The 15,016-nt window shown below is 35.1% G+C and overlaps 1 protein-coding gene across 5 annotated transcripts in view; it reads left to right on the top strand.

Annotated features, from left to right (window-relative positions):
* The window catches only part of LOC150080216 (histone-lysine N-methyltransferase 2C-like), a 1,301,638-nt gene extending 1,289,551 nt beyond the window's left edge, over window positions 1–12,087 (top strand). For all 5 annotated transcript variants that reach the window (XM_090381514.1, XM_090381519.1, XM_090381517.1 and 2 more), the window contains 2 exons: window positions 9,613–9,795; window positions 11,259–12,087. In XM_090381514.1, coding sequence (XP_090237640.1) covers window positions 9,613–9,795; window positions 11,259–11,351 — 276 coding nt within the window. In that variant the 3' untranslated portion in view covers window positions 11,352–12,087. The remainder of the gene's footprint in view (window positions 1–9,612; window positions 9,796–11,258) is intronic.
* Window positions 12,088–15,016: the final 2,929 nt, after the last annotated feature.

Below are 15,016 nucleotides of genomic sequence, written 5' to 3' on the forward strand. Positions count from 1 at the left end.
GTTGAGATACAGTTCCTGTAAAACCCAAAAATGTGAGTAATGTGTTGTTAATGTTGTATAATGTAAAATTCTGTTGTTCTTCTAGCCTGCTGCTTTGCCTAGGGGGCTTGTGAAGCATCACGGACCCCTAGTTTCCATTCATGCCACAGGGAGTCCGAAATCATTACTCTGGCTAGGCCGTCCCTTGGATCACCTGAGCTTTCCAGGGAGGGCCAACAAAAAAAAATTTTCAGTGGTAAAAAATGCAGAGTGAATATTCAAGAAAGGCGAGTGAAAAAGTGGGTTATAAACAGGTGTATGGAAGACAGGAGGCATTCACTTTAAAAAAAAAAAAATACACTTAATTCTAAGGCAATTTTAACAATTAATGTAACTTATATTAAGATCTATGTGATAAACTAAATAAAAAAAAAATAATAATTTTAGAGTGCTAAATATAGTACTAGGTTAAATGGTAATACATTTAATTAAATGCTAAGTTAAAAAATTTTTATATTTAAGTTGCCTCCGTAGCCAGGTGGGAAGGAGCAGCAGTGCGTAGCACACACACTTCTTGATTAGACCGGGGTTCGAGCCCATCACCGCCAAATATGGAGGATGTGGAAAGGTCAGGGAATGACCACTGCATATCCCGGAGCAATATAGCCTTAGTTGCTGATGCTCCTAAAAACCAAATAACAAACAAACAAACTTTTAAGTGCTGAGTTTAAGCTGATGAAGTGCTTGTTAGATATTAACTGAATGCGGATTAGATTCTAGATTAGAAAAAATACGTGTATATATATATATATTTAAGTTACTTACTCAATTAAGTGCTAAACTGGTTAATACAACTTCAATGCTAGTTAAGTATTAGTTAGTTGTGGTTAAACACTAAATTATGGGAGAAAAAATAAATAAAAAACCTTTGTCATTTGACATCCTTTGCAGGTTCATGATGTTTCTTATCAGTCCATCTTGGTTTGTGTTTATTGCCTAATTTGTCTAATTGATTGAGTTTGGGTTACCAGTCTTGAGTATTGTGACTATAATTGTCCTTGTTCGTGAGTTGTTTTTTCATCTCCCTGGGGAGGGGTTCTATTCTGGTTATTAGTTAACTTCTTCTGTCCTCATGTTTAGTGCAGTTGTAGAGGATATGATCCCATGTTTCTTCTTCTCCACAGGAACATCTAGGGTCCTCTACCAAAAGTGCAACTTGTTGAATGGTCCTTGACCTCTTATTATTTAGGTCATATTGAAGCCAGGAGCAACAGTGGTTGTTGTTTAGTTGTCGGGCCATCCACTTCAAGTATGAATCTGTATGTTGTTCTTCCTAACTGGTTGTTATTCCAACTGTTCTGCCAGATTTTTGTAAGTTTTTTTCATAATTTCACTTTTTTTGGATCTCTTTTATTATTCCTAGGAAGCTTTCTGATTCCTTTCAGATTCCTTTACTGCCTCCTCAGGCAGTAAAGGAATCCTCTATAAGTGGCATCCAGGGGTAAGTTATCTGTTATGGCTTGGAGAGCACTGGTTGAAGTTGTCCTACAGGCTCTTGATATTGCCAAAAGTATCATTCTTTGGAGGGACTCTTTAACTTTCTCCTTACAATTACCCTGTCTGTTTGCTAGTACCATATGCTAGCTCCATAAGTTACCACTGAAAAAAAAGATTGACTTGTATAGGGCTACCATTGCCTTTTCCCTGAGTCCCCAGTCAGACCAGGTTATTCTCCTGATCATGCTTATAAATTTTCCTATTTGTGATTTAATATAGAAAATGTGTTGATGAAAAGTAAGCTTGCTGTCCAGTATGGTACCTAAGCATTTTCAGTGTTTGGTGTGACTGATTGGATTGTTACCTATTTTAATACTGGGATTCCTGTTTTCACTCAGTTTCCATTTCATTAGAATGGCCATGATCTTGCTGGGAGATATTTTAAGCTTGTTTGCAGAACTTTATTCGATTTTCTTTCTAATTGGAGGTGTGACTTGGGGGTGCCTACTACGAGAACAACATCATCAACAAAGGCCACTATTTGTATTAGATTCAGTGTTAGATCCATGTCAGAGATATACAGGAGTTTTGTTCGCATTGACAAGTAGTTCATTATCCCACTCTGTAAGATTGGGCCATATTTTAAGTACTATAGACAAATCTGGAAGCCTCATTTTAGAAAGGATGTGGATCTGTTAGAACAGGTCCAAGATTAGTCTGAAACAGAAAAGTTTGCTTTTATCAAGAGAGACCTGAGTTTTGTAAATTGCAGCATCTTGAAACTGGGCACTTGCAAGAAGACCTGATTGCAGTGTTTAGGGTTTGAAATGGATTGAGCAAACTAAATGCTGATGGTAACCATATTCTTTCTCTTCTCAGGTGGCACGCACACAAGGCAACATAAATTTAAACTGTAAAAGGATGGTTGCAGGATATATGTGTAATTGACAGTTAGGAAAACCTTCCATCTGGTGGGTAGTTTGAATTAATTTAAAGAAGGATTAGACATTTTGCACAAGTCGATGAGTATTTTTCATTTAAAAAAATATATATATATATGAACTGGATAGATCTTTGGATGCTAATTTTTCAAATCTGTTTTCAATTTTTGTCTAGCTTGTCTGGTTTTTGTGATGAGACCACGAACATGAAGTGAGACTGTTTTGTCACTCATATCCTAATTCAGTTAACCTACATGAATATAATTTATTATTTATTATTATTGTTTATATATTCATATTTATGTAATTGTTTGAATATATCTATATCCTTGTTACTTTATAATTATTTGTTTATAAATTATTTCAGATAAGATCCAGTGAATTACTGAAACTCACTATCGTCATACTTTGAAAGCATAGTAATCACTCCAACAAGTTCTGCATTTTTGTGCAGCTCTTTCATAACTAAATCACAATGGCGGCGGATAGTTGGAAAATCATGACAGATATTCAGAAATTTTACCGGTTATACTTAGCTGGTCTCTAGGTCACCAGAATAAGGCATGGATGCCATATTATTTGTACCACTTGTTTGAATGGATTACGTGACTGGTTGAATAAAAGGAAAAAGTCAGGGCCATTTGCCATGTCTGTGATAGCCAAAAGAATAAGATGGTGATTGTTACTTTTGAAAGGATTCGAAATAAAGGCATAACATAATATGCATAATAGCTATAGCATAATAACGACAAACAAACTATTATGCTATAGCTCTGGCCAGCTGCTTGTGCATGATCCCGAGGAGAATTGGTCAGTGCCTTCCCTCCCACCTTGCTATTTGGAAGTAAAAAACCTCTTTTTCATTAAGTGCAATCATTTAATTCAACTAGAAACGTCTGTGAGTTGCTTTCTCAAACACAAGTACCTGGTGTCATTTTCCCTTGTTATGGAAGAAGCATATGACAAATAAACATTTATAACCCTGGTTTTGGTGGTGGCTCTTTAAAATATCATTGAGCAGACCTTTCAGTTTTTATTAAAATTTTTTTATCAAATCGGGCATTCCAACACTCTCTCTCTCTCTCTCTCTCTCTCTCTCTCTCTCTCTCTCTCTCTCTCTCTCTCTCTCTCACACACACACACACACACACACACACACACACACAACTTCCTCCAAACTGTGAACAGTTGCCCTCTTTACATGCCATCTCATCTAACAACTGGGATGCAGATTTTTGCACTTTTCTTTGAATGTATTGTGCACTTGTCTAGTCTAAACTAGATGTAAATCTGGTAAGTTTTATATACAGGTTTACACTTCAGCTAGAAAAATCATATTGCAGTGGCTAGACCCAATCCATCATCACACTAAGCACAATCCTGTCCTACTGAATACAATACCTTCTTCCCAGCATCTGTATGTTGAAGCAACTGGAGCACCTTGGTTGCCTAGGCATGAGCAGTTGTCTTTATAGTACACCTTTAAACTTAGATCTCCCACATCTTTGAGCCACAATGGAAAATTCTCTATGGCACTCAACACCCTGCCAGCCATCCCATCTTTGAGCCACAATGTTGTTTGTTATTTGGTTTTTTAGGAGCATTAGCAACTAAGGCCATATTGCTCCAGGGATATGCGGTGGTCATTCCCTGACCTTTCCGCATCCTCCGTATTTGGTGGTCACTGGCTCAAACCCCAGTCTAATCAAGGAGTATGTGCTACCTACTGCTGCGCCTGCCCACCTGGATATGGAGGCACCAAGCCACAGTGGAAAAATTCTCTATAACATCTCTTTGGTATTCATGTCTATGCTGAATACTGTGACCTCCTGCCTGTCTTTACTAATGACTCAAAGTCTGTTGGATCTGCCGCCATCTTTCCAGATTGTACTATATCTGAGAAGATTCCTTACTGATGCAGTATATACACAGCAGAGTTGTCTGCTATAAAGTTTGCTTTAGACCATCTTAAAACCCATAGTTACCAGAGGTGCGCGATGTACGCAGACTTCTCTTTCTGAACATTCATTTCATACATCCATTTCTCCTAGATTCCAAACCACATTGGGATCAGGAGTAATGAACTTTTGAATGCTGAAGCCAAGTCAGCAGAATCCCAGAACAGCCACAGCCTGTTTGTCCCTTATACAGACTATGGAATGGCCTGGGCACAAACAACACACAGTAACACACAAACTATATCATATTAAGCCCATAATCAAACCCTGGAAGTCTCATCTGTGCAGGAACTGTAGAGAAAGTTTTTCTTACTTGTTTGCTCATAGGACACAATCGTAGTACTAGTAGTGGCGGCATGTGATGCAAGAAAGCAAGTGTATGAGCTTATGCAGCATCAGCCAAAAAAAAAAAAAAAAAAAAATCACACCATTCCCTCCAAATGCCTGTCCAGTTCCTCCTTAAATTTATTCAGCCTATCAACTTCCACAACAACAGATGGAAGTTTGTTCGAGCAATTAACCACCCGCTGGCTAAAGGCAAATTTCCCCACATCTATTCTACACCTGTCTTTTCTTAATTTGAATTTTATACCACCTAAGGCTCATAATCTGAACAAGTGGAAGGATCCCATCAGAATTCAGCGTGCTGAATCCATTCAAGGCCTTATGCACCGTAATCAGATCACCGCGCAGGTGCCTAGTCTCCAGCCACTGCAATTTGCAGAACTTAACCCTCTCTTGGTAAGAGGATCCCTTCATTCCCCTCACCAGTCTTGTTGCCCCTCTCTGTACAGGTTCAAGCAAATCGACAGCCTTCCTAAAATGAGGCCTCCAGACCTGTACGCAGTACTCAAGGCGTGACCTGACCATTGCCTTATACAGAGGGACAACCACCTCCTTTTCCTTGCTAGCAAAATTCCTATATATCATTGACAAAACCCATGACCTGCCCTGGCAGCCTGTCTGCATTGCTCAGAAAACTTCATATCTTCATCATTTTCTACCACCTTAAGTGTAGTAGCACACAGTTGGTACTTTTCTCTTGGGTTACTTCTACCCATATGCAGTACTTTGCATTTGTCAAGGTTAAACTTCAGTTGCCACTTCTTAGCCCATCTGCCCAAATTATCTAGATCCTGTTGCAGTAGCACACTGCCATTAGTGTCATTAACAACCCTGCCAACCTTTGTATCATCTGCAAACTTTGACACTAAGCCTGATATACCTTCATCAATATCATTGATAAATATACAAAACAACAGTGGACCCAACACCGAACCCTGTGGAACTCCACTAATAACATTAGTCCACGAAGAGCAGCACCCATTGATTACCATCCTTTTATCCATTGTAGCAACTTATCCTTAATACCATTCTGCTCCAATTTTTACAATAGTCTTCCATGCGCAACAGTGTCAAAAGCTTTCTTGAAATCCAAATATATGATATCAAAATTATTTTTTGCATCCAGTTCCTTTGTAACCACATCATAATAACCTATCAAATTTGTCAGACAAGACTTTTCCTTAACAAACCCATGCTGTGTCTGAATTATTGCTGCAGTCTTGTCTAGATGATTCTGCAATGCATCTTTAACCAGTGTTCCATTATTTTACCCAGAATAGAAGTTAAACTAACTGGTCTGTAATTACTCGTGTCACCCTTCGATCCCCCCCCCTTTGTGAATTGGAGATACATTTGCACATCTCCAGTCCGTGGGAACTTCCCCTGAGTCCAAGGATACTCTCATAATTATGGCTAAGGGTTTGCTTATCATCTTATGCATTTCTTTCTACTGAAGGCTGGTGATGCCCCTATGCATGAGAACTGTGATACTTTGGTGCCCTGAGAAAATGTGGTGTTGATGGGGGCATGTAAAATCGAAAGAGCAACGTGGGTGAAGTCACTGTCGATCAACATGAGACAAGTGAACATTTAGGAAAGGAATTCTGTATAAAAATTTAGTGTGTGAATTTATCTGCTGCCCGATTGTTAAGTACAACATTTTGATCCAAATAAACATTAAAAGCAAAGCCCTCTAAGAGGCTAATTTGAATAATTAGCTTCTAGGTGATGTAAAAAGTTTGAAATTGAATTGAACCTGAATTTAAACAGCAAGAATTCTCCCTGACAAAGAATGTTTGATAATGAACATGAAGCTGAAGTTGGAATGATAGAGAAGGAAATTTTAGGATCTACTTTTTCAGTATTTTAGACAGTGTAGTCCAGGAATTGAAAAGCTAATTCTCTCCTCTTCCCATGTGCGAGAACTGTGACACTGTTTTAGCAGTTTGCCATATCTTATCTGAGTGTCTAGAGTATAGACACAAACATTTTATATTTTAATGCTTTTAGCCATTTGACTAAGCCTCATACATTCAGTCAATTTTTCATCTGACAGCAGTTATATCTGCTGTTTTTAGTTACCTAAATCTATTAACCTGTTCAGTTTTATTTAAAGACTTTTAATACTTATTTATATTTGTGTACCTTTGATATCTTTTCATATATTTTTATCTTTACACATACCATAAATTCCTTTAGATGTAGCAACTTATCATTATAGTTCACTGAAACCTTTCTTCATATACAGCCAGTTCTCGCTTTACGAGTTCCTGAGTTTACGAGGGTTTTTTCAAAGTATCAAGTATCAACAAAATCGAAAATGTGAACATTAATTGCAAAAAATGAATGTTAAGCATTCATAAATACCACATTTGAAACCAGGCGTGTAGCTATACAATACAGTGTACCCCGCTTTATGATATTAATCCGTTACCATTGTATCGCGAAAATATCGTAATGTGAACCCAATAATACATTGTTTTTTGGTAATTCATTCCACGACCTCGGAAGTTCAAATTTTCACTATATAACTCCCTAAAGGGTTGTTTTTATACTTATAAAAACATTAGTCCATTAGTTGTTTTTATACTTATAAAAACATTATTGGTAACTAATAAATAGTATTAGTTACCAATTCAAATCAGTAAATGCATTACACTTTCATCGTTATCATATGTTATAAGAACCAATTTTGAATGGCTTTGTGATATTTTTCTAAAGCACATTTATAGGTCACAATCAAAAAAAAACAATGAAAACAATTAGCACTTTCTCGTTTATTTTGTGCTTTTCTGTTAGTGCATCTAATTATGAACAGAAACTCAATCTTCTTGCATTTGCAAAAATACCGATAGCTGGAATTATGTGGTTTTTTATGTTATTATGGTGAAATGTGTTCCCCTTCACTGACATCTTTAATCGTATAAAAAAAACAAATAAATTTTCAGAGTCTTTCTCTTCCTCTTTTTTTTTTTTTTTTTTTTTTTTTTTAAAGCTTTGTAAACTTGTTACTCGGCAATTGCTTCCAAGATTATCTTGGAAACAATTGCCTCCTAAAGCATTTCTGATGAAGACGAATCCTTATGCAACAAACCAACGAGTGCTGAGCCAATAATGAGGGCACCTCTGTAGCCAGATGGGAAGGAGCAGCAGTGCGTAGCACACGCTTCTTGATTAGACTGGGGTTCGAGTCCGTCTCCACCAAATACAGAAGATGCGGAATCCTAGAGCAATATGGCCATACTAGTTGCTAATGCTCCTAAAAATCAAAAAACAAACAAACAAACAAACAAACAAACAAACAAACAGCCAATAATGAGTGATCAATGAGTGTGCATTTAGTCGATGATGATGATGAGGAATAAACATTCTTTAACGTATGTAAGTCGTAAATAATTTCTCTATTATTATAATTTGCTTGATTTTACAGGCTACGTTTTCGTTTCTTTAGATAAATCAATCATTGATTAAACGTAAACAAATCAGCTAACTAATTTATTGTTGATAACGTAACCCCTAGTTTTAACATTATGTTTATGGAAAATAAATTCCCACTTTACGAGTGCGTGCTAGGAACTAATTAACTCGTAAAGTCGAGAACTACCTGTATATTTCTTTTATCTGTTTTATACGATCTGGTTTTGTAATTATAGCTTTAGTTACTGATGCCCCAAGAAAACCCATCTCAAACTCAAAAACTAAGTTTTCTGACCTGCCTAACATTACCTCAGTAGCATCAGCAAATATTATTGTACTCTGCTCAAGTGTATCCTATCTCTATAAAAACAGTTTCATCTGTTAGCAAGCACTGGCTGTTAACAATTGATATTCTTATACATCTCATAAATACATTTTGACATAATAACCTGTTACCATGGATCACTGAAATTCTTTTTCTATCCTTTTTTTAGCTTTTATTTTTTATGTCTTGGTTTTAGGCACATTATAGCCTCTCTTGCTGATCTGCCAAATAAACCAAAAGCAAACCAAATCCTACCATGCTATTTATATCTCCAGTCAATATTATTTTATCTCATCTATTACTTTTTTTGAGATAGATGTACTTATCTCTCAACTTGCCATTTTAAATTTTGACAATATAACTGTACTGAATAAGGCTTTCCAACCAAATGAACTTTCTTTCAAACTTGCTCTGAAAACAATTTCTGAAAATTAGAAAAGCTAATTTTTAAGGGAAGCTACAACTAAGAAATAAATTATTGTTTAGTTGTAGCTTCCCTGCATTCGTCTTTTTGGTTTCTGTGATATTTGCTGTTCTGAAAAAAACAGCAAAGAAGTGGAATTAGCATGAACAAATTATCTCAAGATTAAAGTACCCATCTTGAAGGTTATGTACCTGTATTGTCACAGAAGCAAGACAATGCCAAATATGCTAATAACCATTAGCATATTTAGCACTGTGTCCTGCTTCTGTGACAAGAATATCAGGAACTTTGACTTGAGCCATGTCCCAGCAGATATGAACTTTAATTGCTTTGGCATACTATTGATACAATATAATAGGACCTAAAATTTATCCATTTGTCAGCTTAGTCCCATAATGTGCAGCTTGGCCTCAATCGCCGGCTCCCAACTAACAAGTTGCACCACGAGGTTAGAGTGGACATTGAATAAGAGTTAATGATGATAAAGAATCATTATTCCTTGCACTGAACCTGGCTGAAATTTTCTCCTGGATATTATGTATTTTATTTAATATTATTTATATCATTAAAGTTTACAGAATTTTGGGGTTAATTTTTTCGGTAGTTTATCATGCTAATGCCATTCTGAGATATTATTGAAAGTTTTTCTTTTTATATGAATATAAAATTTTTTGTCTTGCACAAAACAAAAAAAAAAAATTAAAAGAAATTAATTTAATTTTTTAGAATCGAGGTGTATATATGTTCCGACTTGATGAAAATCGAGTAATTGATGCTACCCTTTGTGGAGGTTTGGCAAGGTATATGAACCATTCGTGTAATCCAAATTGTGTTGCAGAAGTAGTTCAGATTGACAGAGAAAATAAAATCCTCATTATTGCAAATAGACGCATTTCCCGTGGTGAAGAGGTAAGTACAATCAACAAAATTTTTTATTTTCCAAAATATTATCTTAATTATTGCAAATAATAAGATGTATACCCATTTAAAAATGGTTTTTAATAGAAAATGGCATTATACTCTTATTTTACAAAGCTGTCACAAATAAAGAACATTTTTTGCAAGAGTTGTATAGCACCACTGAAATAGTTGATGATTATGTGATAATTCCTTATTGTAGGGTAGCTGGACTCCATTAATACTGCACTTTACAACCTGGTGGTGATATATTAAGATATTACAGCTGTTACAGATATTAACCTCCTGTCAGGTTAATATCTGTAGGTCCCAGAATTATGGCCACTTCTGGATAGCCTGTTAAAGTTAAATAGTATTTTCTCACCACTATCTAAAGGAAGATATTTAATCTTATAGTGTTGCAACATCTCCACACTGTCTGAAATGCAAGGATGTCTCAATTTTTTTTTTCTTTCTGTACATGTGAAATCTAAATTTCTAGATTTAAAAACTTGTTTCTTTTAAAATGGAATATAGAAAACCACATTTATTGTTATTAGTTGATTGTATAATAATAGTTATTATTGTTGTTACATATAATATGTTTTTTTACATTTATTCATCTGCAGTAGTATATCTTTTTGGTTCAGCAGCTGCCATTCCATAATATAAAAGAGCATTACTATAATAATTTAAATTAATAATACCTTAATAAATTAATTTTCTATATGAGAAATTGTATGGTTTTGAATAATAATAAACATAAAATATTTTTCTTAGCACATCAAAAAAAATATTTGTATTGTGATAGGTAATCCCAGAATAATAAATAAATAAATTCAGGAAGCTTAGAGAAGATTATAAGAATATTACTGTATTTTGTGTATTACATGGATTCAAACATTTAGCATAAGTAACTCCATATTTACCTATATTGGAACTGATCTGTGTTAAGCAAAGTGCTAAGTAAAGTCTTAAGGATGGGCAGTTGTCAAAAAAATATTAGTGCACAGAGATGGAAATCAAGTTCCAACTATAAACCTCATTATTACATTTAATTTATTCAAACATCAGGCAGCAGGTTACTTATACTGTTCATCTGCCCATAAAATTGGGCGTGCCTCCGTAGCCAGGTGGGAAGGAGCAGCAGTGCGTAGCACACGCTTCTTGATTAGACCGGGGTTCGAGCCCGTCACCACCAAATACGGAGGATGCGGAAAGGTCAGGGAATGACCACCGCATATCCTCGGAGCAATATGGCCTTAGTTGCTAATGCTCCTAAAAACCAAATAACAAACAGCCCATAAAATTAAACATATTGAATTCATAAAGGTTCTTTAAATTTCAGAAATATGATCACTAACATGTTGTCATCTGCATTTTCTTGCCTGTATATTATGTTGCTCAACACTGTTTTTTTATTGTCTGTGCTTTTTTTATATATAATATACTGTTTTTTTTTTTTTTTTAAATAGTTAACATACGATTACAAGTTTGAAGTAGAAGATGATCAGCACAAGATACCTTGTTTATGCGGAGCCCCAAATTGTCGCAAATGGATGAACTGATTTTTAAAAGTATACTTTGTATGGTCTTAAGGATTTTATCTGCAGGTTCCCTCCACTTATGTAAGCTGGTACTGCCTTTAGAAAGTGCTCATCTGTTATTTCATCCCAAAACATCTCTGAAAGGGATTGTTGACTGCTATAGTGACAGTTTTAAAAAATAAAACTTGCTTACAAAACTTATGCAAAGAAAAAATACCTTCCATTTGTCATTCAACAAAAGAAATACCCAATTTCCTCTGTTAATTATGGGTGGGATATGGTTTTAACCTACTTTATTTCTGAAAGATTCAAAACAAATCTTTATCTTTAATTTCACCGAAGGGCCTTCAGATGTCTAACAATTATGCCACCATTGATTAGAAATATTTTTTCTTATAAAAGTTATTGTAACATTTCCAGTAATATTTTACAAAAAAATAGGAATATTTTTGCTTTTTTTTATATTGCTGCTGGTCAAAGTTTGTCTCCTGTTTGCTTGGAATGAACAGGTGATTTGTATATTATTGTAGAGATTCAATTTGTCATATTTGAATAGATGATGTTTAACATTGACTTGCCACGCTTATTACTGTTTTTACAAAGGAAAGATTGATGGCAAAATAGTGTAATTATGAATTTATTTACAGAAAAATTCATGTTTTTCATGTAACTCAGGAAATGTTATAGTTGATGTTTTGTACAGATATTTTAATGTCATTGTGTTCATGTTGTTTACACTCATTCCCTCATATTTTTGAGAATGCTCTGAAATGAGGCTTGTAAAACTGGCTATTTCAGCATTGTTATTTCAGAGTTAGGGCATTTCTTGAGAATAAAGTGAATAAAATTCTTCACTAGTACATTTTCGTACTTTGCCTTTCTGTCATAAACGTTTTCAGTTTCTACAAATATGGACATAGTGCTATTTAAATTACACATATGCTGTTTCAGCTGACCATTGTATCAATAAATTGCTGAATAATTTTTATCATATCATGTAAAATATGTACTGATTGACATTTGTAGTGAAATGTTCCTAATTTATTACTGCATGTAATGTAATATAGATTCACTAAAAATCAGATAAAGTGAAATTTTATCAATGAATTTTCATACTAAATATTTTTTTTCACTTCCTTAAATGAAATAAAAATCATAATTAAAATTAGAGTAGTTCACTTTTTTTTGGCATGCATTAATACTGATAAAATGATCAGTAACTGCTTATTTTTAACCTTGTAATTTAATTAATTTTTGGAATGCCATTATATAGTAGGCCTTCACTTTTCAGGAATGTATGAAAATAAAGTAAGCAACATACAAAAAAAAATTGCACACTGCAAAAATATTTACAGTAAAATGCAAATAGCTATGTTTCACAAACTCTCCTAAAGGTTTGTTACTTCTTATTATTTGCTTTTGGTTTACTTGCTACAAGGGTTGATCTGAAACTAAGGTTAGGTTACATTATTTTTGTTATAGCTATATCTATGTTTGTTACTTTGATGTAACCATAATCGGAACTTGACCACATGAGAAACTCTAAATTATTTGGTATTTTGTGAGCAAAATATGTTCTACTGCCAAAATTTCATCACTAACTCTTAGACTATCTCATCTTGGATTCTCTTGGACTTTATACTGAAATAACATATTATCATGTGAATGAACAAGAGTTCTCATACCTCAAGAGTTCTTGTTTGTTAACAAAACAGAACATATTAGCAAGATGTTCTGAGGTCAGAAACGTTTCAAATGAGCGGTTAGATAATGCCAGGGAAGTGAACTTAAATAACTTTAAACAAGGTGTCAGAATAGTTAACTATACAAGAACACCACGTCTTAATTGTTTATACCGTAATGTCAGAAGTGTCATCAATAAAATGAGTGAATTCTGGCTGCTGGCTAGGAGAAGTAACGCTGACATAATAGGGCTTACGGAAACGTGGTGCCACCTGGAGATAGGAGATGATGAGTTTCACTATGGTATGTACAATGTATTTAGGAAGGATAGGGAAGATAGAAGGGGTGGTGAGGTCATGTGTCTTATCAAAAGCAGCCTGAGTGCGACAAAAACTTTTCCAGATTCAGACGTTTCGCATGCTAGTATGGAATCTGTATGGTGTGAGATAGTTGGAAGCAAAGGTATAATGAGAGTGGGAGTAATCTACAGGCCAGGTGATTGTGAAGATTATGATGAGAGCTTCTACATGCAAATGGAATGAACAAGTAAGTGTGAACATCTTATTATGGGTGATTTTGATTTGCCTCTAATTGATTGGAGAAAATGGGAAGGAAACTCCACATGGAGGACAAAATTTTTAAATCAACTAGATGATTGTTATTTGTATCAACATGTCAGGGAAAGTACTAGGAAAAAGAATATTCTAGACCTCATCATCACCCATGAACCAAATGACATAATAGAACTGACAGTACAGGAACCAGTAGCAGAAAGTAATCTCCTACTGGTTCCTATACTGGATGGAGTTCTATGGTGGATGATGAAGAGAGAGAGAGCAGTAGTTAAAGGCAAAGGAATGGGTTATAATTTCAGGAAAGGAAATTACGACAGCTTAAGATGCTATGTAGCCTCTATCGCACAGAAAGCAATAGAGGCTACCTTTAAAAAATTAATCACAGAAACATTGAATGCTTATATACCATTAAAAAATACTCCATGAGAAAGACTCCAAGTTGGATGAATAAGGAAGTTGCCAGATTACTTGAACTGAAAAGACGGCATGTAAAAGTTGCAGAGCAATAAAAAGTACTAAAGCCTATTACAGCTACAAATTGATCGGTAATAGTGCCACAGAAAAGGTTAGGCTGGCAAAGGCAGGTAATGAGAAATCACTGGCAAAGAATGGGGATAAGGAATTCTTCACATGTAAATGCAAGGAGAAGGACAAACCAGATCAGACCCTTATGTAATGGACGTGGGATAGTATTAGATACCCAGCTGATGTTCCAGATGAACTCAACAGTTACTTTGCATCGACATTTGCAGAAGAAAAAGCCTTTCTGTCAAAGAGAAATTATGGTAGTGCAGTTGAAAAAAAATTGAATTAATGATGTTGAAATTTCACATGTTTATTTAAGGAAAAAGCTTACAACCCTACAGGCCAGTAAGGCTCCTGGGGTTGATGGCATATAACCTATAATCTTAAGGGAGGTGGCAAGTCAGTGCATTGAACCATTGAGGCTAATTATGAGAGCATCATTGGACTCTGAAGTGATCACGTTGGATTGGAAAAGTGTCAATGTATCTCCAATACATAAGGGAGATTCAAACAGTGAAGTAGTAAATTACCACCAGTCAGTCTAACTTCAGTAGTAGGGAAAATCATGGAAACAGTGATCAGTGGGGAAATTTAGGATCATTTAGATAAAAATGGAATTCTGAAGGATACTCAGCATGGTTTTATAAAGGGAAAAATCATGTTTAACTAATCTGGTTTGCTATTTTGACAGGGTCACTCAAGTGCTGGATTTAGGGATAATTTCAACATTGTTTATTTGGATTTCAGCAAAGGTTGTGATAAATGGTTATTCCTCAGATTGGGTTGATATAAGAAGGGAGGGGGATCCCCCAAGGATCAGTATTGGGACTACTGTTGTTTGATTTTCATAAATGACATTGGAGGGGGGGGCGTGATGTCTAAATTTGCAAATGATGTAAAGAT

Source organism: Mastigoproctus giganteus, chromosome 9 (assembly GCF_048544385.1).
Source record: "Mastigoproctus giganteus isolate SK-2022 chromosome 9, ASM4854438v1, whole genome shotgun sequence".
Lineage (NCBI taxonomy): Eukaryota > Metazoa > Arthropoda > Arachnida > Uropygi > Thelyphonidae > Mastigoproctus > Mastigoproctus giganteus.